Genomic DNA, 18,977 nt, shown 5'->3' on the forward strand with positions numbered 1-18,977 from the left:
TATTTAAACCCACATAAACATTCACATGCGTCAAAGTGACTTTTATTGAGAAGGGTTGTAATTTCTTTCTCACTGAACTATAGTAAAAACTGGCATGCAAATAAGGTATGTTCCCGGTTATGCGCCCTGAACTGCTACCTAAAACTTGGTACTGTTCACACAAACTAGCCTAAAACTTGACAGACATTCTAATGTATTATAATGAAATTTTCAACTCTGTCACTGAGCAGAGCCATAAATTCAAACTGCCTGAAATGTGCCAGAACATATGACCACCTACTGTCAGACTACACATGAATTTCAGTGCGCTGTGCTTTTACACGCAGATCTTAATATTATAGCTTATTTTTGTCCTTGTTCCCCATTTAATAAAACATGAAATAAACAGAATAAATAAAAATGTTTCTCTTATTGGCTGCTGTGTCACGGGGTGCTGCGTTTGTAAGTCCACTATGATTAAGCGGCTGCTGCATTAGGAGCTGAAGTTTCCAAGTACACATGCTGATAAAGTTCCACTTACATTAATAGATTCAATCTGTCCGAATTCTTCAAAAAGGTTGGTAAGATCTTGTTGGGTGGCCTTCTTGTCCACTTGGCCCACCCAGAGAGTAGTACTGCAAACTTTAAGAAAAAAGCATGAAGTGACTAGTAGAGTTCTGTTTTACAACTTTTACAAACACTCACAGACACTCAATAATATTTTGTTAATTTCCTTATACATAGCCCCTTAGGTCCCACTAGGGGTGGGAATCATAGGGTAAATGATGATACGATACAGGTCGTTATACATTGCAGGGCTCTAGAGTGCGACAAATTTGGTCGCACATGCGACCTAATTTCTCAATGGTGCGACTAAAAAAATCGTTCGCCGTTCGAGGGAAAAAAAGTCTCTGCGAAAGTCTCCCTGTGGTTCAACAACAGACACATTAGGCCCATATCGTGGTCTAAACCAATCAGAGATAGTGAAGGGCGGACCCCCTCTGATTGGCCGTGGTCCAGATATTCCTGTACGTGTGTGTACGTTTGAAAATGCTGTGCTGCAGTCGGACAGAGAGGTGAGTAGCCTAGGCCCGTCAGATAAACAAAGTGGATGTAGCTGCGGTGATGAGAGAAGATGAAAAGAACGATTGACAACTTTTTCATTAAGAATGGTAAGTTAAGGCCTGATCCGTCCGAAAATCATAACCAATGCTCTGACATGCTAGACTGCGACTAAATGGTCTCATTTTGCGACAAAATTTCCTGCCAGTGCGACAAGTTTGTCTTAATGGGTGCGACTGTCAAACTGATCAATATATAATTTTTGCGTATTATAAATTTAATGCGCAGAAATGTTATATTGCGCAAGCTGCGCATTCAGTCACTCATTTTCGTCTCCCCTCCTTCAACCATTCACTTATCTATCAGTGCCCTGCCCCCAAAGACGTAATTCGTGGGTTACAGGTAAGAGGCGAAGGACTGAAAGAGCAGACGAGTGAAGCGCTCAATCTTGCAACTTAAATAAATATGCAGAATACAAGAATTTCCCTGGCTAAGGTACAAAACAGCAAAGATAACGAAATGTGTTGCAAGTATTGTATGCATGTGAAGCTAAAGCAGGAAAAATGTGTTTAAACTTTAAGTACTAAACTATTGTATAAAGATCTCTAACAATACTGCAAAGCATACAAAACGTTATACATCACGCTAAATACTATTTATTTGTAAGTCGCTATTGATAGAAGCCAAACGTGTATCAATGCAGCTTTCATGAAGAATAATCACTAAAAGCCTTCAGGTCTCGTGGGTTGTTTGAGATGTGCGTGCCCAGAGAGTCAGAGCACAAAATACTAAACAAAGTTCTCTTTCACGACTTCTTACTCTGAAATGGACATAATAACACAAAATAACCTAAAAATCCCAAATATTAACAAGAAACCTTGTAAAGGTATTCAGTTTGTTTCGTGACCAAACAGTTGGGAAACAAAACACGTGTTCTAGTATATTGCGCGAGCTCTTAAAGGGGCAGCAGCATAATAAAGATCTCCGTTTATAATGTTCATCAAACAACAACGGACGGGCCCAAAAACACTCTCTGATATTAAAGGAATTGTGTTCTCTTATAGGAGTCGTTCACAACAAATAAAGGAAGAAAGTAGCTTTAAGAAAGATGTGCTTTAAATATGGTAAAGTGTTGAAAGAGAGTTTACATATACAATAAAAATAATTCAATCATAAACCATGATTTGTATTAATTTCTAATTGATTTATTAATGTATTAAACACATTTTAATGAAGTTTTAGTGATTCTTTTTTCTTATCTCACCCCACGACTCTGGTGCTATCAAATTAAGGGCTGGTGCCACCAACTGAATAACATGGTAGCACCAGTGCCACCTCTCTCAAGTGTTAAGTCTAGAGCCCTGCTTTCTTGTAGAATTGTGCTTCAAATAAAGAACTTTATGTTGACCAGATTGTTAGTTAATCATTTACAAGTCAATATTGCCTATATGGACAGCGATTTAAAAAAAAGTGAACTTGTACAACTGCGGTGTTAAATGCGATGCTGTCGAAAATTTGGGTGCACCTAACTTTTGTGCTGGTGCACCTAAGAAAAAAAGTTAGGCGCACCAGTGCAATCAGTGCAAAAAGTTAGTCTAGAGCCCTGCATTGCTCACGATGCGATAATATCACGGTGTGGCATTATACAATAATCGATATATTGTTCGGCAATTCTATAGCAATACATCACGATATCTGCCTAACTATGAAAACAAAATGCCCATGAAAATAAAAATGTGTCTCTTTATTCCACAAAACTTTGTTCAGTAGGTAAATTAATAATATATTACCAACATGAGTAACATTTCAAGTCAATTAAACATTTTATGCTTAAATTAAAAGCTTATCTTCGTAAACGGACACATTTAAAACATTACATTTTTTTATACTGTCTTATTTCTAAATTAAACAGCCACTTATTTAAACCTGGGAACATGTTAACCAGCTTAAATAAAATAAACCTAAAAAAACATTTCAGTGCAGCAACTTGCATTAAATCTAAGCACATTAACGTTAATTCACAAATATGCATGAAGCATAATTTATTTTACAAGCAATCTTCATTTGCGGGTTAAGCTCCACCCAGTGGAGCCATGATGTAATCATGCTTGGAAATATATTCAGAGCGTCTAGTTTTATTAATTAATTAAAAAATCGATATTTGCCACAGCGTATCGATTCTCATATCGCACGGAGACGGGCGACGATACATCGCCATATCGATATATTGTCACACCCCTAGTTCCCACTGTTACTGTTATTTGCAAAACATGACAATAGTTCTTAGAGAGAATGTCCAAGCGTCTGTTTTCCAAATAGGCATATGTGTGACTTTTGCTCTTAAATTTTATTTGTGGTTTATTTTCTATTGTATTGTGGTTGGTCACGTGTCATACAATCAAATGCAACATATCCAAAAGTGCCTTTTTTGCACTAACACAAGCACAGATGAGATCTCTGACCTTGGATTAGCAGTAAATACTGGCTTAAAACAATTTTTTCTATTTGTTTCAGATCTATTGACTAGCTTTAGAAAACCTTAGACATAGCACAGTGTGAACTACTTGTTTAGAGCTTTTAAACTTTTTCGAGATTCATAGTTTAAATCATAATTCACTTTCATTGTATTTTAAACAGAAGCTCAGAGACAGCCTAAGATCTTCTTTTGCGTTGCATTAAAAAATGAACAAGACAACTTGTGATTTGGGGACTACTCCTTTGTCTACAATATTAGATATTATTTAAAATCAATTTATATGAAAAAATCCAAACAAGGATTTTTATTCTTACCACTTAGAAACTTTGAGCGGATAGGAGGAAGCCCTTTTTTCTGACGTTCCTTTTCTCTTTCCCGTGCTCGCCGCTCACTGGAATAAGAACGGGAAGACTTTCTTTTTCTATCTCTTGACCGAGACCGTGAGCGCTTCCTGTGTTTGCGCTTCCTCGAGCCAGAGCGTGACCTTGACCTCCTTCTCTTAGGGGACCTGGGAGTAAAGAGATTTATATGACAGCTCTGTACCCATGTTTTTTTATGGTTTAAGGACAGAAAGACAAACAACTGAGCTCTGACAATACATGTGAGATTTAAAAAAAGAACCTGGAGCGAGATCTTGAGCGTGTTCTTGAACGAGTGCTGTTGGTTTTTTTCTCCTCAGACTCAAAAAGTTCCTCTTCTACCGTATCCTGTCCTTCATCAATATCCATATCCTGCAGAATTTATAAATGGTAAACTAGTGCAAAATCATGAAATTAATTAAATAACTAACTTTTTCTCGACCAATTATTGATATCTGAACTTGCCTGTTGTTGGTTATCAATAGAGTCATCCAATTTTGCTTCTGGTTCTGGGAGCTGAGAAGGGGCACTGCTCTGGCCCGGAGGGGCAGAATTTTCTGACCCAAAGATGGTGTCCTGACTCTCCATGTTCATGGACTGTCAGATATAAAATTGTCCATAGATGAATAATTAATCATGTATGAACGAATAAATCAGAATATTTTCATGCTGCAGATGTACCTTCTGTTGATGCTGCTGGTGCTCCAGCAGTTGCTTCTGGAATTGCTCAAGATTCTGCTGCTGAAGCTGTTCAGCCAGCTGATGGAATATTGAGCTGTTGATTGATTCAGACACCACAGGTCTACAATGTAAACAAAAAGGACAGAGACTCAAATCAAAGAACAAGAAACATAGCGGCTTTTACTAAAACTAGTACATAGCAGAAATTTTCCTGGCAAGGAACAATGCACCATACAATAAAACAATATCTCTCATAATTTACGTGAAAACCAGTAAGTTTCAACATCATCAATATGCGATCAGTGTTTACCATTCATTACTTAGACTATGGCTGCCCACCACAGGCTAGTTTGTTCAGCCATAGTTTCAAAATGAACACTTTTCAGATAGCGATCTCTATTTTGCGATCTTTTGCTGCGTTGTTTCCAAATCTGCAAAGCATGCATCACACAGGGGCAGTCGTGGCCTAATGGTTGGAGAGTCGGACTCGTGCCCAGAAGGTTGCTGGTCCGATTCCCAGGGCCGGCGGGTAACGACTGAGGTGCCCTTGAGCAAGGCACCTTACCCCTACTTGCTCCCCGGGCGCTGCAGTGATAGCTGCCCACTCCTCCGGATGTACGTGTGTTCACCACTTGCTGTGCGTGTGTTCACTACTCTCTGGATGGGTTAAATGCAGAGGTCACATTTCAGGTATGGGTCACCATATCTGACTAATAGGTCACTTTCACTTTCACACAGTCAGTCGTGTCCCACACAGCCCCACCCTCCACACAATGGGCCTCATTCATGAAACACGAGCAGAACAATTTTTTGTGTAAATCGTTCGTAAAGTCATTTTGACGTATATTTTCGGATTCATGAAAATGTTCGTATTTTCAAATGTTAGTTGGTACGAAAGAAATGTACACCTGCTCCATACCACGTGTAAATAGTGCGTAAAACCGCATGTAACGTTCTGTATTCTTTTAGACAAACTGATGACACTGCATTTTGATGCGCTATGTATCATAATGATATTTCACGAGTTCTTTTGCCCTGTCTTAATCATTTTTTACTTTTGGGTAAAACGCAGAGCTCGTCACTGTCCTTTTTTACACAGCCGTCCAATCACAGTGGAGAAGAGGCGGGACAAACACTACATTGAGCAACCATCATACACAATAATTGAGAAGTTAATATTAATGGTTACTGCTAGGGATGTAACGATTCACTCAGCTCACAATGCGATGCGATTCACGATTCTGATCTGTAATTTATTTTTACAAACTTCCCTTGCATTATTTCTTAAATGCTTCACGTTTCTTTGTATAGTAAAATTATGTTTTATTTCATATAACAAAAACTAAACTGCAATTTTAAAACAAATTAATAATAGAAAAGGTCTTTTTAATATAAACAAACTAATACTGTCTGTCAGACATGTTCACAAGTCTCGGAGGTCCAAGTCAAGTCTCAAGTCATTGAGGTCGAGTCTATGTCAAGTCTCAAGTCTTTAAAGTGGAGTCCAAGTCAAGTCTTAAGTCTCTGTTCTATTTTTAGCAATAGTTTTCTCAGTTATTGTAATTCACAGTGTATGAAGCGAAATCAGTTTTTAAATATTACAACTAATTAACTCTACAGAATGTCTTGGGTATTCAAACCAGTGCTTCGAACCAGTGCTGATGCTGGTGTGATATCCTGTGTTTTCTTCTTTTGACTAGGTCTTTGCGCCACATTTACCGGTGCAAAATCAAAATACATTTTATGCGCAAGAATGATGTACTAATATGAACCATTTTGCTGTAATCTAGGCTAAATTAAGTAATGTAATGAATTGTATGATGTGTAATTAAATGTTCCAAACAAAAATTTAACAGTTTTTACACCATTTCCTTGACCTTAGAATGAAATTAAACCAGGTCATTACCTTTATTTTTCAGAAAAGCTCAGTAACTACTGGATATGCATTGTTGCAACACAGAGAATATTAGACCATGAACACATGTACTAGTTCATTCAGTCTCATTTGATTTAAATAACTCGTTCAGTAGGGCGTATTCATTAAGTACATTCAACCAATGAAACACTCTGACAGGGCTCACACTGAAGCGCTATTGGCTTATGGCATCATGCCTCTTTGAAGAACAGAGCTGCACTCTTTGCATGAGACTGAATGAGAAATATCTTTCAAAAAGACATATTACAGAAACTGTCTTACATTTCATCAATCATTTTTCAATCAGTTCATACTTGCTTTGATCTTTAGCATGTCATTCTATCTTTTAATATACAATACGACTTACTTCATCACTTCTTTTGGCTTAACTGTTACTTTATGTTGTATTTCACGTTATGCAGCAGCTGGCATTAGCGGATAAGTTAACATTGGCATTTAAAATGTTCGTGCTTGCCTTTGTAATGAGTTTCAGGGTGACTCGCCTGCAGTCGCACTTCAAGTTTGTGGTGCTTTACCGGCGATTGTGAAGGAAAATAAGACGCACTGTTAACCGCGTGGAGACGCAGAATACACGTGTCAGTGCTTCCTCTTTACCCAGAGACTTCCCTCTACCGCTTATATGAGATAAGCAGCACATGCACGCAAGCTGATGTCCGCCAAGGATATTTTCGTCTCGTTTTTATAAGTTAACAAAAATGTCTGTATTTTTTATACTGTTTCGGTATCACGCATTCATTTTTATTTTGTTATCGTCTCGTTTTCGTCAGTGAAAACATGTCGTTAACGAATATTTTCGTTATAGTTTTCATCAACGAAATTAAAACTGATGTAAACTATTTAAAGTTAATCATCCATTATAATATCTGCTGCACTTAAATGGTCTGGACAGAAGCTACTAAAGTAAGACTTGGCTACATTTTGTCGTTTATATAACTATACGACGAACACGTGTCCTGCAGATGCATCACGCGTGTACATAATAATGCTGACTTTGTGTGTTTAGAGATTAATCATTGTGACATTTGCTGCAGAACATAATGGATTGGGAATTAATAGACAAATGTGTTATATGATGCTGTCATGTGGGGAAGTAAAGGAAGAATGTGTATGAAATGTTCTACCAAAATGACTTGCGTTTTTTACGAGTCTCATGAGTCACGAGTCCAAGTCAAGTCTCGAGTCAGCTGTCCATGAGTCCAAGTCAAGTCGCAAGTCTCTGTTTATGCGACTTAAGTCGCGGACTCGAGTTTCCATCTCTGCTGTCTGTGCTTTTCTTGGATTTTTTTGCATTTAAGAAATATCAGCATGCCCACCCACGTTTAGGTTTGCAGTGAAAATAGCGGCCCCTGCTGTTCAAAAAATTTATTGCGATTCAGTTCACACTTCAACCGATTTGAATCGTCACACATTATAATCAATTTTCAACCGGCTCATGATGAATCGTTACATCCCTAGTTACTGCATTTTCATATTAAGTAATATTCTTTATAAAAAAGATACTAGTAACAAGTATGCTAACTGTTGCGGATTTTCTAACATCACACCAACCAACCCATCTCCGGAATAACGTGCAGTGCCTCCAAAGCGTTCTCAGGCGACACCAGCTGGTCATTTTCAGAAGAGCACCAGGTTAATACAGTTTACTTGATGAATTTATTTGTAAGCATATAGCCTATTAGTCTCTTATGCATTTATGCAATATAATGTAGCCAAACCAGAGAATGAAGTCCAGAGGATTCCAGCATTCCGAGACACGTAATTTGCGTTGCTGTAATTCATAGGCAGGGATTATGCTAATTATGCTAATTGAGCGTGCATGCGCGCCCTGTTTACGAGTGATTGGAATTCATTAACACGCATACATTTTACTATCAAATCTGACGTTTACGAAGTATTTGTGAATTTTTCTGCAGTTCAGAGCGTCTTTTGAGAGAAAAAACTTCAACTTTCCTAAAAAAAAAAAAGCCTAAAGTCAAGCTCCAGTTAACCAGTTAAAAGTCAAGCTGCAGTTAACCAATGACAGAGACCTGTCGTTTCCATAACAACATGGGAGGAATGTGATTGGTCGAGAAGGCTCAAGCTCGAAAAAATAAAATGGTGGCCGAAACTCCCGTTGGAGCATATTTTTGTATCAATGCAAGTTTAATTTTCACTTTCAACAACTTCTGATTGCATTTCTAGTGAGAAATTAGTATTGTAGTTTTTAAATATGTGATTAGTTATTGCAAAGACGCTCTCTGTTATAATTAAAATAGACTTCCGTTACGCTGCCTATCTGTTTCTCTGGGCTGCCTTCGTGCAGAGACGCTGACGACGAAGTCGTTGTAATGGCGTTCGGCTGCCATTTGTAACCAAACTAAAAACTTTTTTACTAAAAAAGCACCTTTGTCAAGTCTGAACATGGCCTTAGTGTGTTGGACTTCAAGCAGGGCTGCGCCAGACTGATAGTATAACATAACCACAACAGCATTTTGAAACCATACAGAACAGTCTGTTCTTACAGTACTTGATGTCATACACCGATCCGTCATAAAATCCAACACAAATGATTATTGTGCTCCAAATGAAGCTCGTTCTGCATGTCTCAATAAATGTGCACAATGTAAAAGGCATCAAGGACCAGTTTACGAGTTGAATGATGATGCCGCGCACATCGCAAACCCCCTCTCGGGGCTTGACGCTTACTTTTTTCAGAAAGAGCACATGTGCTGAGTGAGTGAGTGAGTATAAAACAGCGTTTCCTAAGCACCTGTTGAGCTACAGTATCTTGCTACAGTTTGTTTTATACAACGTTATTGTGAGATGGCAGAGCTCGCCATCTAATTTTCATATAAAATTATTTGTGTTTGTGTTCAACTTAAGACTTAAATTAATACAATATTAGAGAAGTTTCATATTTTTGTGAACTATTCCTTGGAATAGTGGAAAGGATGTGAGACGAGCATATTTGAGTGGATGTTGCAATTATCCAAACATAAACATTTACATCTTGGAAATATTAAGCAAAAGTACATACAATTGAGATGCAGCATCCTTTTTAGAATCCTCGCTGCGCTCTGACTCACTGCCAAAATCGAACTGACCCAAAATCTTCTGCAAAAACACAGGGTAAGATATAAGGGCAAAGAAAGTTTTACAGCAGACTGAAAAAGTTATGTGAGGATTAAGCTAAAATCCTAATTTGGGACTGAAATGAGAATGTGAAAAAGACATTTCCTTCAAAGACCTTTGAAGTGTGTCTGTGTCTCACCTTGTTAAAAGAGGAGACCCTTTGATCCAGTGGGTTAAGTGTGTTGGCTGAAGCAGCAGCAGCAGTAAGCTGTGCAGTTAGGGCCTGCAGCTGCACCACGAGACCTGCATCCAGTGCCTGCAGCAGAGAGGGTTGAGGCTTCTGCTGCTGCATCTGCAAGCTCTGCACTAGCTGCTGCAACTGCAAGACACACACCAGTCACTACAAGTTAGACCACAGAGTAATGCAGAGAACACACAATGCTGTTATAACGTGAGAAATCTGACCTGCTGGCCCTGAGGACTCTGTAAGATTTGGGCTACGGCAGCCACTGTGTCTGTGTTGGAGATTTGAGATGCCCAGTCTGGGAGACTCGGCACTATGTTGGCTGGGGTGGCTGGAGTAGCAGGAGTTCCTTCGGAGAAAATGAAATGAATATAAACAATTCAAATAAAAGTTACATTTGCAATACAAATTTAAATGGAAAATAGTGGCTAGTGATTAGGGGGTTAACGGTACGTGTATTCGTACCGAACTGTCACTTGGCAAATTCCACATAGAAGTGATCATTCCTATGCCCTACTCCCTTCGAGTAGCACATGCCCTGCTCACTCCGAAGTCTAAACTCCGAGGGCTCTGCCACTATAAAGTGTGAAATGAGCAGGGGATAATTACTGTATTTTTACACAACAACAAAAGAAAGACAACAATAATACAAAAGTAGAAAATGCTACTTTAAGGGGCTGTGTCCACAGAGGCGTTTTTGCCTGCAACTGGCGTGTTTTTTTTATTGTTTTCAACCAAAGTGCCACGCTTCTAAAAACGTCATCAGCTGGCGTTTTTTCTCATTCTCAGCTCCGTCAAACGCCCAGTGCCGGAATTCGACCAAGCAGGCAGAGTTGAAAAATGCTCACCTTGGCATAAAGCTTATATGCACCAGCGGCTGGCGTTTTCAGAAGGGTAAAAATGCCTCGGCGGACACAGCCCCTAATGGCTTGCAAGCTGCTATTTTTCCAATAATTTTACCCACTACAGGCAAATGAAAGTCACTGTTCCAGTGAGCAAAACTGATTTACTTTTTACTGACATAATGATACACTTATTCTAATGTAATATTTAGATTTCCTATACACTGCAACAATGCAAGACACATGGTAAATAAACTGAAAAGTGACAGAGGTCAAGTGTAAAGACTGCCCACTAAGAAAGCTGAACGGTCTAGTTAGAAGAGAGAGCAATCGGAAAATGCTGTTACTCTTCTGCTTTTTTGCTTGATTTTCTCAGTTTTCATTTGAAGTGTCAATATAATTGTTTCGGATCCTGATTGGTCAAGTTTGCTTGTAAGCGTTTTACCTAATGTCCCAGTTAACTTAAAAATGACATAAATTTTACATATAGTGCATCCGGAAAGTATTCCCAGCGCTTCAATTTTTCCACATTTTGTTATGTTACAGCCTTATTCCAAAATGGATTAAATTCATTATTTTCCTCAAAATTCTACAAACAATACCCCATAATGACAACGAGAAAGAAGTTTGTTTGAAATCTTTGCAAATGTATTAAAAATAAAAAACAAAAAAGCACATGTACACAAGTTTTCACAGCCTTTGCCATGACACTCAAAAATGGAGCTCAGGTGCATCCTGTTTCCACTGATCTTCATTGAGATGTTTCTACAACTTGATTGGAGTCCACTTGTGGTAAATTCAGTTGATTGGACACGATTTTGAAAAGGCACACACCCGTCTATATAATGTCCCACAATTACCAGTGCATGTCAGAACACAAACCAAGCCATGAAGTCCAAGGAATTGTCTGTAGACCTCCGAGACAGGATTGTATCGAGGCACAGATCTGGGGAAGGGTACAGAAAAATTTCTGCACAGTGGCCTCCATCATCCGACTCTTTCTAGCGCTGGCCACCCGTCCAAACTGAGCGTTCGGGGTTGAAGGGCCTTAGTCAGGGAGGTGACCAAGAACCTGATGGTCACTCTGACAGAGCTCCAGCATGTCTCTGTGGAGAGAGGAGAACCTTCCAGAAGAACAACCATCTCTGCAGCACGCAACCAATCAGGCGTGTATGGCAAGGTGGCCAGACGGAAGCCACTCCTCAGTAAAAGGCACATGACAGCCTGCCTGGAGTTTGCCAAAAGGCACTTGAAGGACTCTCAGACCATGAGAAACAAAATTCTCTGGTCTGATGAAACAAAGATTGAACTCTTTGGCCTGAATGGCAAGCGTCATGTCTGGAGGAAACCAGGCACCGCTCATCTCCTGGCCAATACCATCCCTACAGTGAAGCATGGTGATGGCAGCATCATGCTGTGGGGATGTTTTTCAGTGGCAGGAACTGGGAGACTAGTCAGGATCGAGGGAAAGATGAATGCAGCAATGTACAGAGACATCCTCGATGAAAACCTGCTACAGAGCACTCTGGACCTCAGACTGGGGCAAAGGATCATCTTCCAACAAGACAATGACCCTAAGCACACAGCCAAGATAACAAAGGAGTGGCTACAGGACAACTCTGTGAATGTACTTGAGTGGCCCAGCCAGAGCCCAGACTTGAACCCAATTGAACATCTCTGGAGAGATCTGAAAATGGCTGTGCAACGACGATCACCATCCAACCTGATGGAGCTTGAGAGGTCCTGCAAAGAAGAATGGGAGAAACTGCCCAAAAATAGGTGTGACAAGCTTGTAGCATCATACTCAAAAAGACTTAAGGCTGTAATTGGTGCCAAAGGTGCTTCAACAAAGTATTGAGCAAAGGCTGTGAATACTTATGTACAGTACATGTGCTTTTTCGTTTTTTATTTTTAATAAATTTGCAAAGATTTCAAACAAACTTCTTTCATGTTGTCATTATGGGGTATTGTTTTCAGAATTTTTAGGAAAATAACGAATTTAATACATTTTGGAATAAGGCTGCAACATAACAAAATGTGGAAAAAGTGAAGCGCTGTGAATACTTTCCGGATGCACTGTACATATGGATAAATTAGGTATATAATATAATTATAATATAATTTTTAGTTTACCTAAATTCGTTTTATTTTTCTAAGTTCTGTGTATTTTGTTTTACTATACAATAAAGGTATATTTGTCCACATAAATTAGTGTAGTATACTATTGTGTTATTTACTAAAGTATCTAGGAATTTTACTGCCGTTTACTATAGTGTTTTTGAACCTTACTATAGTATACTATAGTGTTTACTACATTTTATAAATTTACTACAAGGGTACTACAATTTCCTTTAGCAAATACTATAGTACATTGCAAGACTTTTATTTTTGACGGGTCGTCAGGAAGACAATTGAGTTTTAGTGTTTTGACAAAAGCTTCACAAAAAAAGTAAAAAGCTTGTCAAATAAACTCTCATAGCAATTCTAGAGATGAAGTTCATGTGTTCATATCCTCATAGAGTGCAGACGCAGACAAATCCACGACCATCACTCGTGTAGTATGTTAAACTGTGCACCTCATTCACTCAGACACGCAGAACAGCTAACGTTAACATTAGATGATGTATTTAACAAAAATAACAAGATTCCGCGTCTGCATCTAGTTAAATGGACTCAATGCGGTGCGACATTGATTATTGTCACGCACAAATGCAATTCATAAAAACATGCAGCTCTGTCTAATGCACCTATTCTTATTATTCTTAGCACAGAACGATTTTTTCGTAGCACTGTTATTATTATTGTTTTTTCAAGTTACTTGTTCGGTCGGGCAAGTAAAATTCTCTCTCACTTGCCCATACAAAACATTTACATGTTCCGGACAATCGAAGAAGTGGCAATGTCGAGCCCTGTCAGAGAGCCACTATCAGTATGTGGAATCGTATGTTGACCGGTGCGGTCAAGTAAATGAGCTGTTTCTCTGCTGCTCGTTGACAGAAGCTTTCCTGCGCCAGGTAAGCCAGACCTTGTGCTCACTTTCACTCTGTGTAGGGACCATGGCTGCATCCGAAATCGCCTACTTCCATACTATATAGTAGGCGAAAATGAGTATGAGTCATGAATAGTAGGCGAGAAATACCCGGATGGACTACTACTTCCGCCGAGATTCGTGAGTGTGGATCGGATGGACACTTATCTATCCCATGATGCCACGGGAGCTGAGCAATGGTCAAATTTCAAAAGTAAATCAAATATAGCGCAAAACGGTAAAATGTGCTGTATAATAAAGGTGTATCGTTTTAGTAATAGATAGAAACCTAATGAAATGGCTATATACATACACATAATGGCCACATCATTTACAGACAGGCCCCCTTCAAAGATAAAATTCTGGCTACGCCACTGGTGTGACGTGGGAGCTGATGGCATGGCACAAGGTGGTGGTGCCTATTTCTGGTGGTCCGTGGTGATTTTGTGGCAGCCCACCACAAACAGGGCTGTTGAATATAATTTAATACAAGCTTTTATATCGAATCAAATCGTTGACAAGATAATCGCAAACGAATCGAATCGTGAGACCAGTGATGATTCACAACCCTAGCCACAAACAAACTAATGTATAAGGAAACAGTGGATGTCCTTCATTTGTAAGACACTTTGGACAAAAAGTACGCTGCATTTAAAAGTAAGCTGACATATATATGCCTCAAGGTGTCAGTATTAACTCGTGTAAAAGTTGTGTCTGAATTGTGAGCTGATACAATCTGTGGTTAAATCCCAAAATCAATACAATGTCATATTGACAAACAGTTTCATGTGGAAAGGTGGATTATGTGTGTGGACATTACCAGGGGTAGTGCTGTTGATGGGTACAGCACTGCTGGCAGAGACAGGCGTAACACTGGGGGGAGGGAGCCCTGCTGCCATATCCAGCAAAGGCTGAATGATGTCACTTTTGAAGACACTGTTCTTCTGCCAAAGATTTAGCACTCTGACAATTTTGCTCTGCAATGCAAACAATGAATTTTTCAAATACTCTGTGTAGAAATCTTTGTTAATCGTTAATCGTAATCATGGGGACAGGACAAACATACCTTGTCATCAGTGGGGCAGCGGTAGAGATTCTGGAATGTGCTAATGATGTTCTTACTAAACCGTGGTGCAAAAACATCTTTCTCTTGACCGAACTGGTGACGAGACTGTCGCACAATTGAATCCATGACATACAGACCAGGGACCTTGTACTCAGGCTTGCACTACACATACAAAAGTGGGAGAATATTCAGAAATAAGAAAATGGTCAGCCATAGATCAAATGTATTTTTTATTTATTTATTTAAAGGTTTATTTAAAATAAAAAATTTAAATGTTTATTTTTGGGTTTAAAATGAGGAATACAAAGAAGTGCTTACCTTTTGAACAAATTTTTCCACACTCTGGACAACATGTTTGTAGAACTGAAAAAGACCAAAAGCAAAAAATAAAAGATTAAACATTCATGTAAAGATTAGAAGGTCTGCTTCTACTAAATAAAATGCAGACAAACTTTTCAAAAAACATCAGGGTCTATTCATGCGAAAAAAGCAAAGCGAATGATTTTCACAGTAGCGCTGGGCGATAGGGTTGGGTACCAGGCCAGGTTCCTGCCAGGTGCAGAAGGGTGGGCTAGCAGATATCATGGGTGGGCATATACCCCAACCACACATACAGTATATAGCCGTAGATTTCCCAAATTGTATTTAAATATGTTGTTTTTATTTGCATTTATTTGCAGAAAATGAACTGGAGTTTTTTAAATTGAAACATCGCAACAAAAAAAACAAGTTAATATTCAGTTTTAAACAACACAAAACTATTGTTTGTACATGTATTAAAAAAAAGTAAAGAATAATGTAAAGTAACACTGATTTTTAAAACGAGCTTATCATAATCTCAGTCTTTCATATTGCTGTTGCTTTGTCACTCTTGAGGTTTGCTTTTGTTGGAATTCAACAAACATTGCAATATGACTGCAATACATGCAGGATTTAAATGATTTATGATGTGTTATATATAAAAACACGCATTCATTACAGAAGACGGCAAAATTAAAACCAAAAAATTATTGTTGATTATTGCCCTTTATATAGTAATTGTGTACAATTCAAGTGGAACAGTGAGGTTACAGGGAGAAGAGGTAAAGAAGGTGCAGGATTTAAAGTACTTAGGGTCAACAGTCCAGAGTAATGGGGAGTGTGGAAAAGAGGTGAAGAAGCGTGTGCAGGCAGGTTGGAATGGGTGGAGAAAAGTGTCAGGTCTGTTGTGTGATAAAAGAGTACCAGCAAGAATGAAAGGAAAGGTGTACAGGGCAGTAGTGAGACCAGCGATGTTGTATGGTTTGGAGACAGTTGCACTGAAGAAAAGACAGGAGGAAGAGTTAGAGGTAGCAGAGCTGAAGATGTTGAGGTTCTCTTTGGGAGTGACGAGGATGGATAGGATCAGGAATGAGTACATCAGAGGGACAGCACATGTGAGATGTTTTGGAGACAAAGTTAGAGAGGCCAGGTTGAGATGGTTTGGACATGTTCAGAGGAGGGAGAGTGAATATATCGGTAAAAGGATGCTGAGGTTAGAGCTGCCAGGCAGGAGGCCAAGAGGAAGACCAAAGAGGAGGTTTATGGATGTAGTGAAGGAGGACATGAAGGTAGTCGGTCTGAGAGAAGAGGATGCAGGGGATAGGGCGAGATGGAGGCAGATGATTCGCTGTGGCGACCCCTGAAGGGAACAGCCGAAAGGAAAAGAAGAAGATATAGTAATTGTGTACGTTTCATTTTATTGATGTTTTACACATTAATAAACTGGACATAAAGCCTATATAGAAAGCGGGCTAAGAACATTCACTGAACGATCAATGACTTCTGTTTAATTTCGCAAAAAAACTCCCGTTTTAATGAATGAATCTGATTACACTGCACACTGAACTTTACATCATATCTGCTGTTGTTTATGAAGTCCGCCTAAACTAAACTCTTTTGCAGTGTTTCGCTACCACCTGCAGCATTATTTGGGGTGTTTGAGATGGAGAGAGAAGCGGGAGCTTCGGAAGATGGAGCTTTCAGTCATTCCTGACGGTCGACAGGTTACAATCTAGCCTAAATATTGCAAGCAAATAATAGCTGTTTGTTGATGTTATCGCTTGCGTGATGCATCGTGTGGAATCTGCTTTTCCTCCACAAAATAAGACCGCAAAAACTCCCGTTATAATAAATGAATCTGATATTACTGCACAGTTCATTTTACATGCTGTTTATAATAAACTCAAAGCAAACTATTTTGCTTTCACCTGTAGCATGCTTCTCTGTTACAAACTAAAGCCGCTCTGTGAGTGAAGAGTGACGTTGCTTTCAGCCAATAGAAAATACTGCAATTTTTGGTGTTATTTTTTATTCTCATTGGGTGGGCAAGACGGGCGTTTAGGTGGGCTAAGCCCACCCTTGCCCATGCCTAGAGCCGGCCCTGTTGGGTACCATTCACATTTAACCGGTACCAGTACCTGGAATTTGGTCAGGGCTCTATGGTAACTTATTTTTTAGGAGCACTTGCACAAAAATTATAAACTAAGCTTATTGGTTATTATTGATTATACCAAGGGGTTGAATGCCTCATTGTGATTGGCTGGCGAACATTCTAAGGCTGTGCATTGTTTTTCAGGAAGCACACACCTATAAAGTAGTTCCAGATCTGTCAACCACATTACAGTTTCTTATCACTGCGCCAAGTTTCACTGAATAAGGTTATTATACTGTAGCCTAGTGTCCACCACAGAATACAAACAAACCGAAACATGCAGGGAATCATTAAAGTAAAAAGCGGAGCACTAAATGGCGCACCAACTTACAATTTGGTCGCACCTTTTTTATAGTATCCTTCTGTTAATTTGTCACTCTGTCTTTTAAAATAGTCGGCTATAGACCACTTATTATTTGTGCTTTAACACTTGCGAGCCCAGTAAATCCCCAAAAAATGCAAAGAAACTTTAAATCGGTTCAAATGAGTCATTACGTCACGAATCGGACATTGACGCGCTGTTTTTGTTTTTCACAGCTATTAGGACACCGCACAAGATAGAAGTTAACATGGAAAACATTTCACTGGATAGGATTTTTCCTTTATGTCAGCTGCATGTGCGGAACACTTGTCAGGGAAGAAAAGGCAACATGTTTTTGAGCACATTCACACCCAGCTGTAATTCAGGTAAAAATATTCTCTGAATGCGCCACGTGAAACATTGATTCTGACTTCCAACCTTGCTTTTGATTAAAGTGTGAGGGAGAGAGACAGTTCAAAAACCGATGTGTTCGACTTCATTAAGCGCTGCGCAGAACGATCGGAAAATGACATCAACGTTCCATGAGAGAGTTTTAAAAGCATATGGAGCGCTCTTGTGCTTTTATGCCGTTCGGTCTGCGCAACACCAAATGAAGTCAAACGCACACTTCAGTTTGGAGACAGAGGGAGTGCACAAGCTCTCTGCTCGCTCTTTCCTGCACTTATCACAAGCGCGTCATTCACCACTCATAAATCACATGAAACGTTCAAATAAATCTTTGGCGGGGCAAAAATTTGTTTTACGTACTCACACCAATGAGACCCTGTGAAATTTTACCTCGCACGTTATAAACGCATTTGCGAGCATTTTGGTTCGCAGTCTAGAGCCCTGAGATGAGAGTATTCATACCGCACACGTAAGCAGAGCACGCTCGCGGAGCAGAAGCGGCGCATAAGCAGCAGAGCAGCGATCATTTTGGCGCAGTCTATTTTCGCTTCTTTGCTCACGCTCCATTAAAGCGACAGGAAGTAACACTTTTACCTTTAAAGAGTGTAAGTGATGTCTAATGTGTTTTTAACAGTCGCCATGACTTCCAAAAACACTTCTGCCAGTTGTTTTTTTGGCCAAAACCACAACAACACATCTAAAGGATTTATAATACAAGTATCTTAAATGTTATGCTTATATTGCATATGAATGAGGGGGAAACGATTGCAATACGCTGGAAACGAGGAAGCATATTGAGAAGCACATGTACCAGTTCATTCAATCTCATTTTGATTCAATTGACTCGTTCAGTAAAGGGGTATTCATTCAGTACATTTAACCAATAAAAACGCACCCTCACTGTTCACACTCAAACGCTATTGGTACATCTTTCTTTCTTTGTGTCCCCTAAGGGCAATTGGTTTTACAGCAAGACTAGCATACAAAAAGACAAATACATTACATTAAACAATCCAACATATAAAAGACAACAGCAGATCCAAACAAACTATCCACTTCAACATACTCCCCAATTGCCAGAGTTCATCAAAG

The 18,977-nt window shown here is 39.3% G+C and overlaps 1 protein-coding gene across 3 annotated transcripts in view; it reads right to left on the minus strand.

The window, feature by feature from the left end:
- The window catches only part of scaf8 (SR-related CTD-associated factor 8), a 49,819-nt gene that overhangs the window by 4,679 nt on the left and 26,163 nt on the right, over positions 1-18,977 (minus strand). For all 3 annotated transcript variants that reach the window (XM_057343228.1, XM_057343229.1, XM_057343230.1), the window contains 11 exons: positions 15,043-15,087; positions 14,725-14,886; positions 14,479-14,635; positions 10,010-10,137; positions 9,744-9,923; positions 9,510-9,586; positions 4,558-4,678; positions 4,342-4,473; positions 4,139-4,248; positions 3,832-4,025; positions 521-621 (listed from right to left, as the gene is read on the minus strand). In XM_057343228.1, the coding sequence (XP_057199211.1) occupies positions 521-621; positions 3,832-4,025; positions 4,139-4,248; positions 4,342-4,473; positions 4,558-4,678; positions 9,510-9,586; positions 9,744-9,923; positions 10,010-10,137; positions 14,479-14,635; positions 14,725-14,886; positions 15,043-15,087 (1,407 nt within the window). The remainder of the gene's footprint in view (positions 1-520; positions 622-3,831; positions 4,026-4,138; positions 4,249-4,341; positions 4,474-4,557; positions 4,679-9,509; positions 9,587-9,743; positions 9,924-10,009; positions 10,138-14,478; positions 14,636-14,724; positions 14,887-15,042; positions 15,088-18,977) is intronic.

The sequence above is a fragment of the Triplophysa rosa genome, linkage group LG10 (assembly GCF_024868665.1).
Source record: "Triplophysa rosa linkage group LG10, Trosa_1v2, whole genome shotgun sequence".
Lineage (NCBI taxonomy): Eukaryota > Metazoa > Chordata > Actinopteri > Cypriniformes > Nemacheilidae > Triplophysa > Triplophysa rosa.